Below are 21,490 nucleotides of genomic sequence, written 5' to 3'. Positions count from 1 at the left end.
TGCCTGCCCTGAACTGTGTAGTCTTTCCTCATCTCAGTTAAATTTGCTCAACTTTGAGCCCACTAGCAGTTTGCTCTGCTGGGAACAGCACACACCCCCAACCCTGACCAATGCCTCCCTCACCAAGGAGGTCTGCCCAGTGCGAGGCCTGCCTCCAGCCTCCCTTTGGGTGTCTGCCTATCCTCTCCAAGGTTGGCACATTTCTAGAAAACAACGGGAGAATGAAAACCATGTCACTTGCCCTAGAAGGCTGGTCCTGTAACATAGCTGGCATCTCGTGACCTCCCTGTTGCCTGTGTCAACTGTCCTTTTTCATCCCCCAGACTCTCTGCCTCCGTCAAAATTTAATTAAATGCATTGAAAACCTGGAGGAGTTACAGAGTCTGCGAGAGCTGGATCTTTATGACAACCAAATCAAGAAGATTGAGAATCTGGAGGCGCTAACACAGTTGGAGTGAGTCATGAGTCCGGGGGGGGCAACTGAGGGGCCTGTTCAGTCTCCCCAGAACCAACCCTGGGCCCTGGCTCTCAGCCCTGGGAGGCCACCTCTGCTACAGGGTCCTGCCCAGCGCCTGTTTCCGTGGGTGGCACTGGCAGGTCCGGTCTGGGGCCAGCACGATTTCCGTCCTCAGTGCAGCACCGAGAGCCCGGGGGCAGCTGGGGTGGTGTGTGGCCCACCTGGTGGGGGGCTGCCTCCAGCTCTGTTGCATTCTGAGCTCCATGCCACCTGTGCTCATTTAAAAATGAAATGTTTTGCTTATTCTCAGGATTCTAGATATTTCTTTCAATCTGCTGAGAAACATTGAAGGAGTTGACAAGCTGACACGACTGAAGAGGCTCTTCTTGGTTAACAATAAAATCAGTAAAATTGAGAACATAAGCAACTTACAGCAGCTGCAGATGCTGGAGCTGGGGTCCAACCGCATCCGGGTAGGTGCGGGTGCCGGGCCAGGGGATTGGCCCCTAGGACTAGCAGTTCTGGGTGCTAGGTGTGTGCTTGGCTGAGTGTTTCATGTGGTGTGATTTTATTTTGCAGGAAGAGAATGCTAACTGCAGGTCAGTGTTGATAAGAACATGTGCTCAAACTCTGGTAAAGCCCTTTTTCTGCACGTAAATTTCACTTGCTCTTCATCCCGATCACAACCTAAGCCTTAACAAAGCATCCCAGTTGCATTCTGCCTGGGTGAAGCACTTTGGTTTTACATATGCTGAGGGTTGTGTTCTTTGGTGAGCCTCTCTGAGATGACAGTGTCCCAGACACAGCAGAGTGGTGGCTTGCAGCGACCTGACCTTCACACAGGGGCCGTAGGAAGCATGTTGCAGCTTGGTGCGTGGTTAGCCTGTCCTCCCTGGACAGCTGCGTACAACTGGGGCACACCCGACGGCAGCCTTCCACCCTGCCATGCTCTGTCCGACCTCTGGGAGCATTAGGCAGAGTAGACAGAAGAGGCTTTGGGAAAGAGGTTTGGTGTCCATAGGAGCAGTGCTTTACCCATCTGATGATAGCTGCTGGGCAGAACCCATGGTGCAAAACACAGATGGGGTCACAGAAGGACTGACATTGGCAGTGGGGGGGGGGCGGAGATGTCAGTGGTGGTTTGCCAGCAAAGAGGAGGAAGGGTCACCAGGACAGATGAGGATATCTACTAGCCAGAAGACCACCTGACATCCCAGTGAAGCCAGTTGTCCAAGCATTCTTCCCCCAACTCTGTGTTGCAGATAGCCGTCTGGCTGGCTGTTGGACAGTCACAGCACACTGTAATCAGCCTAGCTTGGCCCTTGAGAGCTGGGCAGGATTCAAACCCAGGAGGGCCTCTTGGGACAGTTGTGAACAGTCACGTGGCTCACGTAGCAAAGTAGCACATTTAAAACTAAAGAGTGAAGAGTGGCCCGAGCATCGGCATTTTATCAAGTATCTCTCTCTGCAGTGTTTCTAGGAGAAGGGTGTTTCGTCATGGACCAGCGTAGGCAAGAGCAGTTAAGGATGCCCTCCTCCTGAACCCTCATCCTCAAGTCCTGCTGGGATGTGCAGGGTGGGACACGCCTACCTGTGAACCTGCGCGTGGGTTAGTGCTAAAAAAGCCGGCAAGAAGCTGTTGAGAGGCAGCAGTGAACTCAGGAAGGGAGCAGGTCTAGTTAGCACGTCCTAGTGGCACAGGCTGACTAGACCACCTGCTCTCTGCACGGCTCTGGAATTGACGGTTGACTAGAGGAGCACAGGATCCTGGCGAGAAGGAGGGTTGTGGATCCTGAGATGGGGCACAGAGAGCCACGGAACTGGGACAACTGCTCCCAGGAATCCCGGGTGGCATCCTGAGGTCAGAGCTGCTTCCGGGGAGACCTAGGCTCTTGGAATGCATTTTCATGAACCCTACGCAGAATAACATGATAATGCGTCAACTCAGAACTTTAGCACTTGGTGGGGGACTGCTCATCTGTGGGTGTCCCCTGACCTCGAGCCTTGGACAAGGCCTTGGACTATCTACCTTTTAAGTGAGATTTCACTGGAGAATTTCCAGAGTGGAAAAGTAACTTGCCCACATCCCAGGGCCGCAGGCACCTTGCCTACCCTGGTCTAGCTCGTCGGCCACAGTGTTAACTGCTACCCTGTCTTTTTCATAGGCGATCGAAAATATCGACACGTTAACCAGTCTGGAGAGTTTGTTTCTGGGGAAAAACAAGATCACTAAGCTTCAGAACCTGGACGCACTCACCAACTTGACAGTGCTGAGTATGCAGGTACTGACCCGCCTTCGCTGGGCCAGCACCGCCCAGTGCCCTGCACGTTTGTCCTCCACCGTGTCCAGGGTCAGCGCTCCTCTCACTACCAGGGAGCAGTTGAAATGTTCGCTTTCAGACACTCACACGTCCGTACACGTAGAATGCCCTTCCCTGGGTGCTTCCCAGCCACAGGGTCTCTTGAGAAGGTTGGGCTTATGCTAAGGCCTCCTGAAGTGTCTGACTCCTGCTGGAAGCTTCCACGTCTGCACGGAGAGCAGACCCCATGTTTGCGAGCCGGCAAGCACCTGAGTATGCCCAGGGTTCACACTGCCTTTTTTGCTGGAAGCAGGTGAGCGGAGCCAGGCCCTCAAAGTGATGTGTGATGGCGAGTTCTGGGTGTGGCAGGTCTCCCCAGACTGTTTATGCCTTTTGTAAAGCAGACGCTCTGCAGACTGTTTTTAAAAAAGGACCGTATACTTTGAGTTACAATATATACTAGAGAAATGAGAAGTAATTTATTTTAAAATATTCAATGGATTTGACATTTTTGAATTATTAAATTACGGGGATAGACCTTGCCCAAGCACATCAAAAAAGTGAGTTTTTCACCGAAAAGCCTCTAACTCTCACACATGTGTTTTAGCCAGCACGACAGACTCAAAATCTTGACATCTCTCTCCCAGTAAGTTCCATTCTGGCACGCTTGGAACGCAGTGTCCTAGTGTCAGGCCTCTTCAGGATAAGAGGTTTCCTTCCCTAAAAGCCATTTTGTTTCCTCCCCTCCATGCTGCTCTGACGGCTGTCGGCCCTCCCTCTCGCAGAGCAACCGGCTGACCAAGATGGAGGGTCTGCAGAGCTTGGTGAACCTTCGGGAGCTGTACCTGAGCCACAACGGCATCGAGGTCATCGAGGGCCTGGAGAACAATGTAAGACGTCTGCTCGTCTGTCGGGGGCGGTGCGGGCTAGGCCTGGTCTGAAGAAGACTCGCTGCCTCTAGGGGTTATGGTCAAGACCTTCCCCGCTCGCATGAAGCTCATGCAGTCTTCCCTCTCCCTCCGCGTGAGCGTGGAGCTGGCCAGCACTGGTACCTCAGGGCAGGGCACGCTGTGTGGTCCCCAGCAGCACCACAGCCTCTTCCCAGGCGCCCCATCCTACAGAGGGCTGGCCGGTCTTCTGGCCTCCCTGGCCCTGCACTTCCTGACCCACAGCTTTCCAGAACACAGGGGCCACGGGACCTCAGCTTTGAACTGAGTTCCCACGCGTTCTTCCTCCTCCCTGCTTTTCAGCCGCCCTCGCAGGGCTGCGGAGGGCTTGTTCACCTCCCAGGGACAGCCCTGCTCTTGCCCTGCACAGGACAGCCTTACATGTGCTGCGTGGGGCGGGCAGGCGGCACTGGCTCCTGCCTTTCTCAGCTGCCTGTGGGTGAGCCTGCTTTTCCTCCCTGCAGTATTCAAGACAAATAAAGTACTTTTTCTCATTCAATTTTACTGGGTTTTTTTTTTTTTTCTGTTTTGTTTATTGCCAGCAAAGGTAACCATATGGTTACTTTTGTTATTGTAAACCTAGCATTTCAGTCTTAGTAAAGTCTCCTTTGGCCTCAGCACCTCAGCCTCGGAGTCCAGTCACCGTTAGCGATGTTTCGGAGGGCAAACCACATTCTGAGTTTCATTTTACCACTATCTAGAATGTTCGAGGAGGTAGAATTGGCCCGTGGTAAGTGTAGTCACCTTCCTTCGCCTTGCAGTCAAATTGAGAGCTTACCAGACTGGCGTACCTTCCAGTTGCACACTCGAGCGGTGCAAACGCTGAGTGGAGGCACAGTTGTGAGAGGCCAGACTCTACAGAGGCTGTGAAAGCACAGCTGGCAGTCCATGCACACGGGTGTCCAGCCTGAGCGGCCCAAGCCCACGGCGAGCTGTGGGTCTCCCCACCCATGCCCCCCAGGGTGGGCCGAGGGTGGTGTCTTGCAGCATGGGTGACTGAGCGCAGGTCCCCAGCAAATGGGGAAGACGCGAGAGTGTAGAATTTTACTGGTAGGCGCTACGCTGCAGTCTGGGTTCAACTCCACTTCATTGTTGGGCCTCTGAACAAAACAGAAAAAAAAATAATAAGGAAGGAAGGAAAGAAAAGAAAGAAAAAAGAGAAAGAAAAGAGAAAGAAAGGAAGGTAAAGGCAGTTGTGGCTTTACAGGTAATTATGTTATTAGAACATTTGTCATTGGTCCGATGTGACAGGCTCCTCAGGGCTTCATTCAGTTGGAGATCAAATGTTTGTTGAAGTTTTCTCTTTTAATTGATGCGGAATTTATTTTTGTTCTGGGAGGTAAGGAAGTAAACATATGTTTTTCCCAAATGGCAAATCCCATCTCAGCACCACAGGCGATGCCACCTTCCCCAGCGTTCGGGCACCCCCACCCCGCTGTGGCTTCCTTCCTGCGCGCACGGTCGTCCATGGTGTGTCACTGCATGGCGCACGCCCCGTCAGCTGTGCTTGCTCCCCACCCTGCCCCGTCCCTCTTTTTTTTTTCTCGCCTTTTTTTTTTTTTTTTTTTTTTTAAGCAATTCTCTACTGATTTGCTTTTGGGTGAGCTTTCAAAACACTGTCTAGCTCCCCAGAAAAAAAGACAGTGTCGAGCACTTAGCTGAGTCCCTGTGCTCAGAGGCCCAGGACCAGTCCCGTCAGCCACAACGCCCCCGTGCTGAGCCCTCGTACGGGGCTCGCATCACGATCAAAGCCTCCTTGTGTCCCCACACGCACACCCGATGACGCCAAGCACCGCGGGACAGGTTCGGGGGGCTGGAGATAGCTGCGGTGGCGGCCTCGGCCTGGCACTGCCTGCCACCCACCCTCTTCTGCCGAGTTCCCCTAAGTCCCTGTTTGCTGCAGACCCCCCAGCCCCTAAGGCAGGAGCCTCCCTGTCGCACTGCACTCACAGCAACGTGAGCGCACATGATGGGCCCGACACAAGCCACTCAGAGGAGCTCCTCTGCATGCCTGTGCCCAGCTGGCACGTGACACGGCGTGGACCCCGGGGCTTCCTGGAGGGTGCCTGGCCGGTGATCTTGCTGGGTGACATTGCAGGGGCAGAGGAGACGGGCAGGGGCGGGCCCCAAAGAGTCAGACCAGGGCCGGAGCCCTTCTGAGTTAGCACGGCTGCGGGCTGGTGTGTGTGTTCATGGATTTGTTTTTATTTTGAGACAGTTTTTAACTTTCCCTTAAAACTTGGGAGGATTTGGAATCAGAATCCCAGGAATGCAGCAGAAAATGTAAGAAGGGATCCACAGTCAGAAATGGGTGGACGAGAAGGGAATGAGCGTTCATCTGTGGCTGTCAACCAACTTCTAAATGTTTCCCTTTGGATTTTGGAAAAATTTGCTGGCTCTTTTGATTAAACCTGGTTCAGCAAGTAATGCAAGCTTTAACAGACTTCATTTTTACTACAGTGCTATTCAGCTCTGTTAAATCTTAAAACTGAGCTTTAAAAAAATATTCCCGAGGCTTAGCTGATGTGTATTGGAAAGAGAGTGTCTGCTGAGCGTTCTTAGGAGCAGGGACCGTGGGGCACAGGCTAGACACAGGAGACCCAGCGTGGGCCTGCAGAGGCTGCCTGGTCACTCTGGACACTGTCCGCACAGGGCCGAGCGCCCCTTCTGCTCTCTTCTGTCAGCTGTAAATCCCAGGCTGGCACCTGACGCACTCTCCCTCAGCACCTGGGCGTTTGCCTCTTCCCAGAAGAAGGGCGTCCTCCAGGAGCACAGCCTGGGGCCAGCAGTGCCCCTTCTGCCACCTCTGATCGTACCTGGGCAGTTTCCTCCCCTTGGCGAGCCCCAGGCTCCTCGTCTCTAAGTGAAGACATAACTACTATTTTGAGGATTATTTTTGACATATTGCGCGTGTTCTCAAGGTAGGCTGAATAGAGGTCACTGCAAGTCTCACCCCTTCTTCAGAGCCCACCCAGAAGCCTGCCCCGAGCCCCAGGCCTGCCCTGCTTCCAGGGGGTGTCACTCTGCTCCTCCGGGACCACGCATCTCACCAGGTCGGGGACGCTGGTGCACAGGGGTCCGGGGCTGGGAGCATCACGTGCCAGTGGTGCTGAGCGCTCCGTGCGGTGGCTGTGAGCGTTCTGTGTGCGAGTGAAGCGGGGGCCGCACTGCCGACCTGTTAGCGCACTCCCGTGCCGTGAGGGTAGAGAAGGCGGCTCGCCCCCGGCACGAGGCTTGGCGCCCGACACCGTGCGCGTGGTCACAGTCATTGTTGAACTGAGGTGATCCAGGCAAAATCTTATCTCCTTATTTTAGAACAAACTCACGATGTTGGACGTTGCATCAAATAGAATCAAAAAGATTGAAAACATCAGCCACCTAACAGAGCTGCAGGAGTTCTGGGTAAGTGGCTGCGCGCCGGGGCGGGTGTTGCTTCTGCTGAAATGATGCCTCCGAGTGGGGTGCTGTGAGCGAGGGCAGCAGCGCCGGCCCCGGAGCCCCCAGGAGGGTGAGGCGGGCGGGCACGGTCGTGGAGTTCGGTGTTGGCTTTGTCTGTGCGTCGGCATCACACGGGAGCAGAATCTCAGGCCCCAGGTTGCTCCCCATGGGGAGACCCTGGAATTGCCGAACCCAGCCCGGGAGCTCATGCGTTCGTCGCGGGCATGCCCACAGAAGGAGAAGTCGTCCAGGTTTGTGCAGTCCGTCCTGGACTCTGCCGAGTCTTCTCTGATGTGTGGTGTGGGGGAGTCGTATCGCAGAGCCGGTAAGAAGCAATAGGAAGAGAAACAGGATGTAGGAAGTCTTAACTTCTTGAGTCCTCTAAAGGCGTTGCGAAACGATCACTGAGCTGAGGCCTCCGCGTCAGGATCCCGTGGGGGTGTGTGCTGCCTGTCCCCAGGCTGGTGGCCCCGCAGGGATCGCTGCACACATCTGACCCTGTGATGCTATGAGCCGAGTGTTGTCCTGGATGTGCTTAGTCTGACCAGGATTCGTGCTGAGTCTAAGGCACGGTCCTTCCTTGTCTAGCTGTGCTGCTGACCCTGCTCACATCCTGTGTGGTTTTCTTTCCTCATCTTAAAAGATCACCCAGGTTTCCCTGGAACGCAGGTAGCCCGATGTGAAAATGTCCCTGGCCCCTTATTAATAGCACTGGGTCTTAGGTAGTGTCAGGTTGTGATGCCAGAGCAAATCTGGGGACACCAGACCCAGAATTAGAGAGGTAGGAAAGAAAAGGGTCTCAGGCTGGGGGCACCAGGGAGCCATGTTTGTCTAGTGTGCCGCCCACCCCTGCAGGAGGGCGTGGCTGGGGATAGGCTGCTTGGATCAGAGCAAAGGGGTTTGGCTCTGGAGATGCCAAGGAACCACACAGAGAAACCCAAGGACAAACGAGGAACCCAGTGGCAGAGGGCCTGGGTGACAGGGACACCAGCTGATTCTGAAACATGTGATTCCTTCTCCGTGCCCTGCCAAGAGACAAGAGCGTGGGATGTGGGGTGCTGAGACCACAGGTAGGGGCCAGTGGGGCACCCCAGCCATCGGGGAAGCAGGCAGGCTGGCCATGGCTCAAAGCTGGATAGTCCCGGCCCTGTCACAACCAAAGGAGCTGCTGCTTAGACCCCAGATGGAGACAAATGAGCCCGAGCTTACAGTGCTTGGCGGTGTCCAGACCGCTCTCTGTTGTCGTCTCCTGATGACAGCAACCCTGTGAAGCAGGTAGGATTGTGCGTTCCAGGAGGGTAGGTTGCAAACCAGGATCTCTCAAACCCTTCTGTGCTCATATCACACGTGGGGTGTGCTTAGCTGTTAACTAGTCTCTGAAGGAGAAATGGGAAGCCAGTCCTCATAAATTTTTATCCCCCTAATTCTGTGTTTATTGATGTTCTATTTGTTCTTCCAGTGACCAACAGAAGGATGTTGAAATGTCCCAGCTATGACTGTGCACTTGCTTTCTCCTGTCAGCTCCATCAGCTGTTGTTTCTTGTATTTTGAAGGTTTTTATTAGTTGCGTAGACATGTAGGATTGTAGTGTCTTCTTGAAGCATTGTCTGTTCATCAGTGGCATGTCTCTTTTCCTCACTGCCTTCTGTTCTTGTCCTGAGGTCTACCTGTCTGTGTTAATCTGGCCATTCTGTCTTTCTCCTGATTACTGTTTCCATGGGTATCTTTCTCCATCCATTTACTCAGCCTGTGTCCTCATGATAAGTAAAATGTATCTCGTAGACAACACAGGGGGTTTGCTTTTTCCTCCAGTCTGACCGTCTCTGCCTCTCAAGCGAGGTGTGTGCCCTACTTGTATTTAGTATGATTCCACGTACTTGCATTCTGTGCCGTGGTTGGGTTTAAGTCTGCCATCTTGCTATTTGTTTTTCCTTTGTTCCTTTTTCTCTCTTTTCCTGTCTTCTTTTTGGATTGGGGAAAATGGTATTATTTTAGGGATAGCCCATTTTATTTCCACTGTTGACATATTTGCTTATGTCTGTGTGTTTTATTGTTAGTGACTATTGTAGGAATCACAAAGTATATTTTTAATTTATCACAGTCTGCCTTCAAGTAATATTACACCACATCCCATGCAACGTAAGACCCTTACAGGAACGTGCTTCCTTTCCTCTCCAGCAGCTAATATTGTCTTACGTTTCACTTTTGATAGGTTATAAACCGCTTGATCTGTCATTGTATCCATTATCTTTTAAGAAAATTAGTTTTTGGTTTTTGTTGTTTTTTTTGGAGAGAGAGAGAGCACACATGTGGGGAGGGAAGGGCAGAGAGAGAGAGAAAATCCCAGGCAGGCTCCACGCTCAGTGTGGAGCCCGACACGGGGCTCCATCTCATGACCCTGAGATCACAACCTGAGCCGAAATCAAGAGTCAGATGCTTAATGCACTGAGCCACCCAGGGGCCCCAAAGGAAATTTAATAACAAGAAAACCCACTTGTTTTACCATTTCTGGCATTTTTTATTCTTTTGTGTAGTTTGCACTGTGGTGTTTCCCTTCCTCCTGAAGAATTTTAACGTTTTCATTGTGCATCATGGTGTAAACCAATTCTTTCAACTTTGATTTATCTGGAAAGTCTCTTTGCTTTGCTTTCGTTCTTGAGGGGAGTGTTAGAGATGTGCAGCCCTCATGTGGCGAGTGGCGGGGGTGGCCTCGCAGCGCCGTGTGCACGCCCCGCGGGGCCCCGGTTCACGCTGCTTCTCAGGGGAGGTGCGGCGGCGTGCTCGTCCGTGTTCCTTTTGTGTGCAGTGCGCCTTCCTCCCTCCAGCTGCTATTTTATGTTCTTTTCATCACTTTGCTTTCTTGCCGCTCGCGTGTCGTGCGGTTGAGCTTTTTGGATCTATGAATGTATAGCTTTCAAAGCCAAATGCAGAAAACTTTTGAAAATAATTTCCTCAAAACATTTTTCTGCCCCTCCTTCCCCAGTTTCTTCCTAAAACTCCCAGTGATGCGTGTGTTGTCCGGCACATGGCCTCTGGGTCACTGCCTTTTACGTTGTACGCTCCCGTTTGTGTGACTTCTGTGCCCGTGTCTGCGGCGTCACGACCTTCTCTTCTGCAATGTTCATGTGCCGTTAAGCTCATGTACTCAACGTTTTATCTCAGATGTTATATTTTTCAACTCTAAAAATATTTGGTTCTCTTTTTGTAGGTTCTATTTCTTTCTTTCTATGTGTGCTTCTCTTAGAGCCTTCCTTTTTCACATGGCTAGTGATTTTTGTATTAGACGTTGGCCATGAGGATGGTAAGTTATTGGGGTGCCTGGCTGGCTCAGTCCGTAGAGCATGCGACTTTTATCTTGGGGTTGCAAGTTCAAACCCCATGTTAAGCATAGAGATTACATAAAAATAAAATCTCTTTTTAAAAAAGAGATGTTCAGTTATTGACTCTGGATCTCTGTTGTTTTCCTTTAAAGTGTGTTGGACTTTTTACCTGGCAGACGTTGAGTCACCGCTTGATCCTTTTTGTTTTCAGCTTTATCAGTGTCCTCTGAGGCTTCTCTGCTCTGTTTCTAGGCTGTGCCCTTTCCCAGGTATCGAGCGAATGCCCCGGGCATTTAGCAAAGTCTCTGCCTCTGGGTGGTAGGAGCACAAACGTGTCCTTTGCCTGAGTGAGCTCAGGCCTGGCCCAGCTCATGGCTTCTGGCGGCTGCTCTTGGGCCAATCCACAGTCCGTTTTCAGTCCAAGATTCCAGGGGACACCAGGTGCACCTACATAACTCACCCCTTTCCAGGAATTCCAGCTACCTCTGCCTCCCCAAACTGCATGCACTGCCTCAACTCAGAGTGTCCCCCAGGCTGTGCTTGGGTTTCCCCTGTGGTCCACAAGTGAGCACAGAACTCACCTCCCTTGTTCTCCTGCTCTCGGGAGTCACTGTCCTGTGTTGCCTATTGTCCAACGTACGCAAACCATGGTTTCACATTACTTGTCCTGTTTTCCAGCTTATGACAAAAAGGCAAGTCCAGCTCTAGTTATTCCATCACTTGAAGTGGAGTCCTGTTTCTTTATTTAATTTTATTTTTCTGTCTCTCACCTACTGCAATGTGTAAGCTTTGTGAGGGCAGAGGAATCTGTTTGCTCACTCTTCTTTTTTTTTTTTTTTTTTAAAGATTTTATTTATTTATTTGACAGAGATAGAGACAGCCAGCGAGAGAGGGAACACAAGCAGGGGGAGTGGGAGAGGAAGAAGCAGGCTCATAGCAGAGGAGCCTGATGTGGGGCTCGATCCCATAACGCCAGGATCACGCCCTGAGCCGAAGGCAGACGCTTAACCGCTGTGCCACCCAGGCGCCCCCCTGTTTGCTCACTCTTACCTCACCGGCCCCAGGAATAGTGTCTGGCACACCCCTGGTTGCATGAGAGGAAGGAACTTAGGAGGGGAAGGTTGGTTAGTTGGACAGAGACCACCTGTAGGTAACATTGAAAAACATGCTTGTGCAAATATGTGAGCTAAAGGTTAATATCCCTATATTAAACACAGCTCATACAGAGGGGCCATTGGAAAACAGGGTAGAGGGGCCCCGGGGTAGTTCAGTGGGTTAAGCGTCCAAGTGGTAATTTCAGCTCAGATCATGATCTCACAGGTCGTGCCATAGAGCCCCCGCATCAGGCTCCACACTCAGCAGGGAGTCTTCTTGGGATTCCCCCTCGGCCTTTCCCTCCACCCTTCCCCCCGCTTGTGCTCTCTCGCTTGCTCCATCTCTCTCTCAAATAAATAAATAAAATCCTAAAAAAAATGGGGTAGAGCATGAACAGGCAAGTCACAGAGTAAGAAGTAACAGAAAACATTTTCTATTTCATTAATTTTTAAAACACACTGAAACAGTGAGATGCGGCGTTTGGGCTGCCAGGTGGGCAGAGCCTTTGCTGGAACGCGGTCTGTGCTGCGGCAGGCGCTCCGTGGACTCTGGTGGGACTCTTGTCGGCACACAGGCTCTGTGGAGTCTTCAGGGCCTTGAGACCCTAACAAAATGATGAGAAGTTCAAAGATTTACGTAAAAAAATACATAAATATCAGGATTCGTTGTTTTACAATGGAAATAGCTTTGTTGTATTTTCTATTGATAAAGTCTATCTGTTCATTGTAAGAAAGAAAAAGATCAGATTACACAGAAGACAAATCTGTCTTTTCCTTGCTTTTCTGTGTTTAGTGTCCAGTTCAGAAAAGATTATAAACCCAAACCTTGTAAAAACAATTACCAGATTTTCTTCTGAAATTTTAGGTTTATGTTAGTCATACAATTTTTCCACCTTTGAGAATAATAAAATGATATATCCATATGATGAAATACGCCACTATAAAACAAGACCTTCAAATGATGTTTTAAAGGAGATTTAATTACGGAAAAATGCTCATGATATAGTATTGATGAAAAAGGGGATACCCAGAGTATTTGGGGGGAGATCCAGGTGTTGTTGAACTCAGTGCCTGTGGACACATACAGGCAGAGAAAGGACTAGAAGTGCGGACACAGAAACGAGAAGCCTTGGTCTCTGGATTATAAATATGTAGCTGGTTTTCCTGTGTCTCTTTATACTGTTTGGTTCCTCCAAGTTTTCCATACCAAGCATGTATTTCTTTCATAAGTGAAAAGCAAATGTGTAGAAAAGTATATTCTAAGAGAACAAGAGGTAAAACTCCCTCTCTGCCGAGGGAGATGGGCTCCCAGAGAAGGCTGAAGAAAGCAGAACGTCGACAGCGGTCTTCCTCATGTGGCGGGACTGTGCGTGATTCTTACCTTTCTTTTAATACTTTGCTGTACTCCCCGCTTTCCGGCAATGAGCATTTTTATGCCCGGGAAGAAAAGGAGAAGCAGGTGTGTTTCCATGGAGGCTGAGGAGGCGAGCGTGTGGCTGCTGAAGTGCGCTTCGTGCTGGCAGGACCGCGGAGGCCAGCAGGGGCCCGGGGCCCTCCACGGCTGTCTCTCCGGCCACTATGGCCACGCGAGCAGACCTGGCCTGAGGCAGCCACAGCAGGGTCAGAAAGAAGGGAATGAGTTTAGGAGAAACGTCAACGGTGAATCAGCAGAAATCGGTGACCTAGGGAGGGAGAGGCGAAGGTCACGGGCAGGAAGACGTGTGAGGCTGAGCAGGAAACAGCAGAGAGGTTGGAAGCTTCCTTGATAGCCTCCCCTTCACCAGCTCATCACAGCTCCCAGAAACCAGCATGGACAGGCCCCAGATACGTCGTGTGCAGCCCGGAATAAGTGACCCTGTGGACACCCATATAAAGTGTATAAACAATAACAATACCTCTGTCCTTCATTTCTGCAAAGAGAAATACGGGAAGGGATAACCTGCATGAACGGTCCCGGTGGGACCTGGGGGGCGCCAGCTGCGACTTCTTCTAGGGTGTCTGTTTGCGTAGTCTACTTTTGAGAATGCTTTGCAGTTTGTTAATGTTTCACACCCTGGCCCGCAGCTGAGGGCACTTGCCGCAGACAAGTGGGCACAGACTCAGCGCTGTTTCCCTGGACAACGGAGGCGGAAATCGGGGCTGGTACTCCCGGGGGCTGAAATGTTCTGGGCAAGTGCGCAGCAGGGAGATTGCTGCACAGGGACGGAGCCCTAGCGATAAGCCTGGGGCTTCCTTAGCCAACAAATCAGCTGCACGTATGTGTCCCAGCAGCGGACAGCTGTGGGGACTCGAGGCCAGGTGGAGATTCCAAACACCACGAGGCCGTGGAGGCACTGGCGTTCCGACCTGCCAGAGCAGAGGGATGATGCCAAACACCCCAGAAACTCCATCGACACCCCGGCACAGCCATCCGTCAGGGGCAGATAAAGCACTCTCCCAGAGCCTGTGACCAAGCCTCCACAGGACCAAGAGGCTCTGCCAGACCCACGCTTGTTAAGGGAGGATGGCAAAACTCAGACTCTGTGAGCAGCGTTGCATCCACAGTATTCAGTGTGCAAAGAAGCAGGAGAATGTGACCCGTAACGAGGAGAAAAAAATCTCAGTAAAAGGCACGGGAGGCAATTGGTAACATGTCCCCCTCGCCCAGGTCCTAGCATCCATGAGTGTGTGCGGGCCTCACTGACTCGTTTCTAACAAACAAAATACAGCAGAAGCAACAGGACTTCACCTCCCTGATTGGGTTATGAAAAGACCGGCCTCTGTCACGGAGGCTCTTTCTGCCTCTCTCTCTTGACTCCCTACCATTATATGAAGTAGTAGACACCTCTTTTGACACCAGCAGCAACAAGGCACACCTTCCCTTTGTTGAAATGTCCTACTGATTTTCAAAAAATAAGTGATTTTGACATTCTACGAGTGGTGTATGAAATGTAACTTGAGAATTCTCCCATACCTCTAAGATGTTACTGAGTTTGGGGGAAATTAAGTGTATGTTTTCTATATAAATATCAGCCCAAAAACCATCATAAGGCAGAGAAATACGTCCTGTGAAGTTTGAGTCTTGATAACCATGAGAAGTCTACAAGGAAAATGTCAGATGGGACACATTCTGTAGCATAATTCCAGTAGTGGATTCAGGCAACGCTTGTCACTGGAGAGCTGGATGTCTGCTGTGTGTCACCCCACACAGAATTTGCTAACTGAAAGAGGGAAATGTGCTCCCCAGCTTACCAACGTGATCAAACTTACCATCCCTGATAGTGGGACAACCTGATGCTATATGTCCCCTGATTTGACTCATCTATAAAGCATACTTGCCAAAAATGTTTAATCTGCTCTAACCGAGCATTTAGACCTAACTTCAAATTTGCAGGAGATATGGAGGCTAGAAGAACAAGCTAAATGACACCACAACACAAGTGGATAAATCCAGAATGAGCAGCATTTTACAAGGCAATTTTAACTGGGTTTCTTTAAAAAGTCAATTTCATTTAACAGAAGAAAATTGTGAGTACAAGGTGGGAAATCTTTTGGATTAAAAGAGACTAACAATTGTACCTTCTGAGGAGATACTCTAGGAAGGGAAGGGTCCCACCCCAGCCCTGCTCCTTTACATCCCTGTTGTGAAGAACTTAAAAGGAGAAACATGAAGGCGATCAGTTTTCCCCTCATGAGTGTAACATCGTTCCCCCGCCCAGGGCTCAGGAGACCCTGGAATGTGTATGGAAACAATGCAAGTGAATGGTTTTGTGTTCCATTTTGGAAAAATACAGAGATAAGACTCTAAGAATTATCTGTATCAAAGACATCGGTGTTCCACCAGTGGTGATAAAACTTCCAGTTCCGCACTCACTGAATCTTGGAGAAAACTGCCCTGAGGCTGGGCTGTGGCTCGTCCTAAGTGATGAGATCTGGAGTTTATAGAGATAGCCCCCCACCACAGACGAGTGACGGGCAGGTGTTAGTGCTGCTGTGTGGCAGATAGGAACAAAGCCAGATAGTGAAACCCAGGAGGACATAGGCACGCCACGGCCCCTGTGCCAGAGCGGATGCCGGCGTCAGCCACCATGATGGCGGGAATATGTTTTTAAGCAGACTATGCCACAAAAAAACATGTTTTTTCCAAACAGTGTCTTACTGCGGCTTCTGTTAGGTGAGTATACTTGTTGTGTGTTCTAAGGTAAAAGCAAGGAGGTACAGGCACCATTTAGTGATTGTCCACTTCAGTGCGCTCCTTGTCTTAACTGACCTCCCCGGCACAGCCACGGCATCTCACTTTGCACTTGGCCATGGGAGCAGCTCAAGTTGTACAAGTGGATAGTCTTATGCTTGATAGAACAGCACTTAAGAATCTGTCCTAAAAGAGTTCTCCGGTATCCCTTTCCAGGGGAGGTGCTCGCTCACGCTGACAACAGAGCCTTCTCCATGTCAGAGCCCTCGTGACACGGGCTTTGGTCCCTCCACAAGGGCCAAGACCTGGGTTCTGGAAATCTAGCTCTCCCAAAGCAGGTGGCACAGTAGGCCCACAAGAAGTTCTATGAAAATAGGGTTCCTTAAATAGGTGGGTCTGGACGTATGCGTCATCGCAGAAAGTTATTCAAGACAGTTGTCTGGCCGTGGCTGTGGAACTGGTCACAGACTCGCCCTCTGGCCATGACCAAGTACAAAGATGGTTTGGCTCTACTTGGGCAGCGCATAGGCTGCCAGCGCCCCTGGGAGAGTGTGGCAGTTCGGTTGAGCTGAAGAAGCAGAGATCAAAGCTTACGGCAAGACACGGCACTGGAGAGGGGGTAGCTGTGCAGAGAAGGGGCCCCAGAAGTCTGTGTGGGGATCCCCTGCCAGCCCATGGCGGAGGGCTGAGCAGTCTGGGCACAAGGCCACCCCCCTCAAGGCTCACCCAGTAGTGCCACTGAGGGTGGGTGCGGCTCAGCCCTGCCCAAGTAGAGGGATCTTGCCAACACTCTTGGCTCCCAGCTAGACTCCAGAAAGGCCATTCCTGAGGGTAAGGATCACAGGCTCAGATTGGACCTACTTCAAACCCACCCTAATAAAGTCTGAAGTCGGGCTTCAAAAATATCTCCAGAGCAGGTGGAGTTTGGAGGTTGGTCCCCAGCGAGTTAAGGGGGCCCTGACAACGTGTGACACGAAGCCCACGCAGCCCGAAGCTGATCAGTGAGTAATTGAGTTGCTTTGTTAGAACAAAAAATCAACGCTGTTCAAAGAATCCAGTCTCTATAGCATATTATCCACAATGTCTAGTGTTCGATCCAAAATCACTAGATATGTAAATAAGAAAAAACTAGATATGCTTAAGAAAAAGTAGTGGTGAAAAACCAAACCATCGCTGTTTAGTACAGATTTATCTCTGGGTGGGCCTGGAGGTGGGCTGTGTTGTTCTCGTTACCACCTCCCGACTCTTCCTCCTCCTCCCTAAAGACCTCCCAGCGCACGGCCCCTGTGGCCTCAGCCCCTCCCTCCCTTGATGTCAGAACCCCACTCGCGCTCCAGCACCACTCCGGCCACACGTAGTCCTTGTTTCAGTGTCCGTGTAGAAGGGTCCCCAGGGATCTGGCATCACGCTGCCTTCACCTCCTCACCCTCAGGTGAGCCCATCCTACCTACCCCCCCAGTGCCTTCCTGCCTTTGGGTCCGAGCTCAGTCACTCTTCTCCGGGTCCATTTCCTCTGCCCTCAGCGGCCGTCCTGGCTGAAGAGAGACCCCACACTCCCAGCCTCCCTCACAGCGGATGAAGCAGTCCTCTGAGGCCACATCCTCTTCACTCAGGGTCACCCCGCCAGCAGCGCCCCTGCCCCAGCCCCACAAAGTCTTTTCCACCCACATAGGAGCATGCTGCAGCACCTCCCACCCTAAAAGCCCTCCACGGCCCTTGGCCAGGACCCCGCCTCCCTCTGCTATCTCTGCCCTCTTTGCAGCCAGCCTCGTCACCTGGGTGTGTCTGCTGTGCCCTCACCCCCGCACTCTCTCAGACACGGTCCAGCAAGCGCTTCCCGTTGCCTAGAAGTGGCGTGCACCCCAGCCAGCAGCAGGGCCCAACAGCCAGGCTCATCCCAGGGGCCGGTGCCTTGCTCCGCTGCCCAGGGAACATCGGGACTAGCTCTCCCCCAGCGGACACAGAGCCAGATGCCGTGTCCCTTGCACCCCTCACCTGACATTGACCTCAGTAGACCTCCCCAGTGCGGGATCACTTCTCCCTGAAACACGTTCTTCATGTGGCTTCCAGGATATCAGTCTCTTGGTTCCGCCTTCACCTTGGTCGTGCGTCCGTCTTCTTTGCTGGTTCTCCTTGGTTGGTTTCCTCCCACCAGTCTCTAGAGTGCCCACAGTTCAGCCTTGTACTCTCTCTCTCTTCTCTTTCCCTAATGAGCCTCTCCCATCTAAATAAGTACCCATGTGTGCTCCCAGCACGGGGTGTTGTTGGCTGACTGCCTGCCACCCAAACACAGCGGCACGTCCTGCCCTGAGCCCAGGAGCCTCCCTCCCCAAGCCCTCCTCTGCTTGGTTCAACATCAGTAAAAGTGGACTCCAGCCTCCCAGTTCTTGAGGCCAAAACTCTTGGAATCTTCCTTTATTTCTCCTTTTCTCTTAGACATCACACACAAGCCTTCTCCCTTCTACCCAGAATCTAGCCTCTGTCCTGTGCCGCTACCCCCGTGGCCCCAGCGCCGTCCTCCCTGACGTGCACCCCACAGCACGCGCCACACAACAGTGATCCTTTTACAGTCCACACCTTCCAAGGGCTGCACTCTCACCTCGGAGTGAAAGTCGGAGTCCCGCAAAGTCCCCACAATCTGCCCACCTTCACCACAGCCACCTCGTGTCCTCAGCTGCCCCCCCCTCGGTCACAGACACAGCCTGGTGCATGGCGGCTTCTCACACATCCATCCAGGTGCTGAGCGGCCATGTGCCAAACCCAGGGCAGCGGCACAGAATTCCATGCTGACTGATGTGATCTCAGAGCACTGAGACTGGGAAAATCTTTCAAGGAGCCTTCGTCCAGCCCGTCGAGGGCTTGAACTCCTCTCTGGCGTTCCTGCCGAGGGGCCATACGTGGGTTCCTGGAGTGGCTCCACTTTCTTCTCGTTGCAAGCTCATTGCCCAAGTGTGGGCAGCTCTTGTCATCACTGCTCTGTAAGTGGAGTTGAAATGGGCCACCCCGTGGCCTCTGCCCCCATAAGTTCACAGAGGACAGGTCTGTCCCTTGGGAGGGGCCCCTGCTCTCTGCCTCTGTGCGTGTGGGAGGGCCCCGGGGCCACCATCTGTCCACGTGTGATTTCTAGAACCGGCACGATGGGACCTGGGGGATCAGACCAGCAGGTACGAAGCTGGTGTGGCACGCCCTCGGTAGTGATGCCTACGCTCCCAGCAGCTCTTCAGCTTGCCCTTTATTTGAAGTTCCTGTCATCCAAAACCCTTGTGAGCAGACGGGCTGGAGCCAACTTAACGCTGGCTTGTCGGGGGCAGCTTTGCGCCTCATCCCAGCTCTGCTCTCGGGAACGTGGTGTCGGTGGCGTGAAATCAGCCGCCGCGGGGTGTCTGCACCACAGACATTGGCAGGCGGTACCAGTCAGGGCTTTTCGGTTTTCCCGGGAGCTGGTTGCTGAACGTGTACGTGCGCGGCCCCTCCCACACGCGCCGGCCCGAGCCCTCGCCTCCACCTCCACCCAGGCCCTCGAGCGCCTTCATCTGTTTTCACGTGTCCCTCTGCGCCCCCTGCCCTGCCGCCCGTGGAGGAGCCATGACCAACCCCAGGACAGGTGTGGACCGAGCGTCAGAGGCACGTGCTGCGACGGGCACTGTGAAGCCAGAGGCCTGCCATGCCCTCGTCTTGACTGTGGTTTAAAAAGTCAGAGAACTCTTCCCGGCTCGGGCCGGTCCCCTCCAGGTGGCCTTGGTGGTCAGGAGGGTGGACCCTAACCTGCTTTGAGCCGTACAACTCAGACCTCTGAGCCCCTCGTGCAGCTTTGTATCCTGGGGACATCACATGGGCAGGGGGAGATCAGTGGTGGCGGGGCATTTCCCTCACAGACACCAGCAGTGGGGATCCTAGCAGGACAGGCTACAGGCAACTTAACTTACGGGACCGATAGACATTTAGTTGGCGTGGCCTCTGCCCTGCTGGCCGTGTTACGGTCAGAGCACATCGTCAAGCCTTGGGAACAAGAACAAGTTGGTTTGTAGAAAGTACAGTCGAACCTGCTTTCCCATTTTGCCTGGAGACGCGGTGGGGCTCGCAAGCAGTGTTGCTTTGTCTTTTCTCTGCTAATCTTAACTCGGATTAGCCCGTTTGGTGATGTGGCCCAAATTCTCGGCGTGAGTGAGAGTGTTCCCCTTGGGCGCTGCTGAAAGGCGGCCAGGAGGTGACAGAGGGCTCCCTGAGGTGCCGGGGAAGACACCACGCTGTCTTCCGAGTGGGGAGGACTGGACCGCGTCGGTGGCCTCGAACTCAGATGTGGGGGTGGGGGGCTGGAGGCTGTTCTGTCCTAGAAGCTTTCCTAACGTGTATGCGTCTCCTCCCAGATGAACGACAATCTCCTCGAGAGCTGGAGCGACCTCGATGAGCTGAAAGCAGCTAAGAGCCTGGAGACGGTGTACCTGGAGCGCAACCCCCTGCAGAAGGACCCCCAGTACAGGCGGAAGATCATGCTGGCCCTGCCCACCGTGCGGCAGATCGATGCCACCTTCGTCAGGTTCTGAGTCCTCGGGGCTCCTGCCGGCCCTGTCTCCACAGGAACTTCCCAGCCACGGTTTTTACCCACCCGTCGCTCCTGAAGCCGGCACGCCCGCAGCAGTCACAAACCCAATGGCAATAAAAAGGCACTGAGTGATAATCGCCGTGTGTGACGCCCGCGCCGCTTCGGGACGCCGTGGCCCGTATGCCGCCACCGGGTGTTGTGCCCGTGGCGCTCCTGCCACGTCTGTTTCCTCCTTCTGTCAGGGAGGCCTCGACCCTCCTGAGAAGGGCGGGCCAGTGGGAGTGAGGGCGCTGCCCCGGGTGGGGCACTCGGGGCCGGCCTGGCAGCCCAGAGCGGTTTGGTCTTACAGACCAGGTGACGCCAGGGTTTTTCTAAGCCTGCGTGTTTCAGAACCAACCCGTGGGCATAGGATCGCGCAGTCCCATGTGCTGCAACCCCCTGGGCTCCTTGACAGCCATGGCTGTGCGCCAGGCCCCTTGCCGACCAAGGCCGGGCCGTCCATCCAGCCGGGCCACAGCTCTCCGAGGGTAGGGCGGCCCGTGAGCGCGAGAGGGGCGGCTTCCTGAGGGCCCGGCTGCGCGGAGCTGCCGACAGAGCGCGGACCCCGCCGAGGCTCTGCGCAAGACCTGCTCCAAAGAGCTTGTCTCCTGACCGCTTCCAGTGTCGCTTCCCAGTCTCACCCCGTCCTCGTGCCAGCTTCTTAGAAGAGTTACATCGACAGTCACCCGGGTCTGAATTTAATGCTGCAGGACCTCATCCGCTCTTGGGGTCTCAGATTTCCCTTCTGCAGAAAGAGGACTGAATCAAGTGGTCACCGGAGGTCCCTTCTCCAAGACTGTAGAGTGCCACCGTCCAGTACAGGCACCGCTCCCCACCCCGTGTGGCTGCTTTAATTCAAATTTAAATGTGTTAAAATGAAATAAAACATTCACTCCCTCGGCTGCACTTGCCACGTTCCAGGTGCTCAGTAGCCACATCTTGCCGGGGCTGCCCTTCCTCCTCCACCCTCATGAGCAGCCCAAGCAGGTCAGAGGTGCCCGGGCGGCCAGATGACCCCTGCCAGGAGTTGTAGATGTGGCCGTAGTCGGCCTGAAGTTTAAGCTCACGTCCAGTTCCCGAGTCTAATCTCCATGAAAATTAACCATGTGGCCGGAAGCCAGGAGCAGCTGCCTACGGAGAGCAGATGCTGCACAAGGCGGGGGGGGGGGGGGGGGGGGGGG

The 21,490-nt window shown here is 53.0% G+C and overlaps 1 protein-coding gene across 6 annotated transcripts in view; it reads left to right on the top strand.

The window, feature by feature from the left end:
- Nucleotides 1–20,405, top strand: part of PPP1R7 (protein phosphatase 1 regulatory subunit 7) — a 29,733-nt gene extending 9,328 nt beyond the window's left edge. For all 6 annotated transcript variants that reach the window (XM_040638086.1, XM_040638094.1, XM_040638104.1 and 3 more), the window contains 6 exons: nt 324–454; nt 768–930; nt 2,623–2,739; nt 3,543–3,647; nt 7,020–7,106; nt 20,095–20,405. In XM_040638086.1, the coding sequence (XP_040494020.1) occupies nt 324–454; nt 768–930; nt 2,623–2,739; nt 3,543–3,647; nt 7,020–7,106; nt 20,095–20,271 (780 nt within the window). In that variant the 3' untranslated portion in view covers nt 20,272–20,405. The remainder of the gene's footprint in view (nt 1–323; nt 455–767; nt 931–2,622; nt 2,740–3,542; nt 3,648–7,019; nt 7,107–20,094) is intronic.
- Nucleotides 20,406–21,490: the final 1,085 nt, after the last annotated feature.

Source organism: Ursus maritimus, unplaced genomic scaffold (assembly GCF_017311325.1).
Source record: "Ursus maritimus isolate PB19 unplaced genomic scaffold, ASM1731132v1 scaffold_1, whole genome shotgun sequence".
Lineage (NCBI taxonomy): Eukaryota > Metazoa > Chordata > Mammalia > Carnivora > Ursidae > Ursus > Ursus maritimus.
Note: the sequence above shows the minus strand (reverse complement) of the source record. Positions and strands in the feature narration are given on the sequence as shown.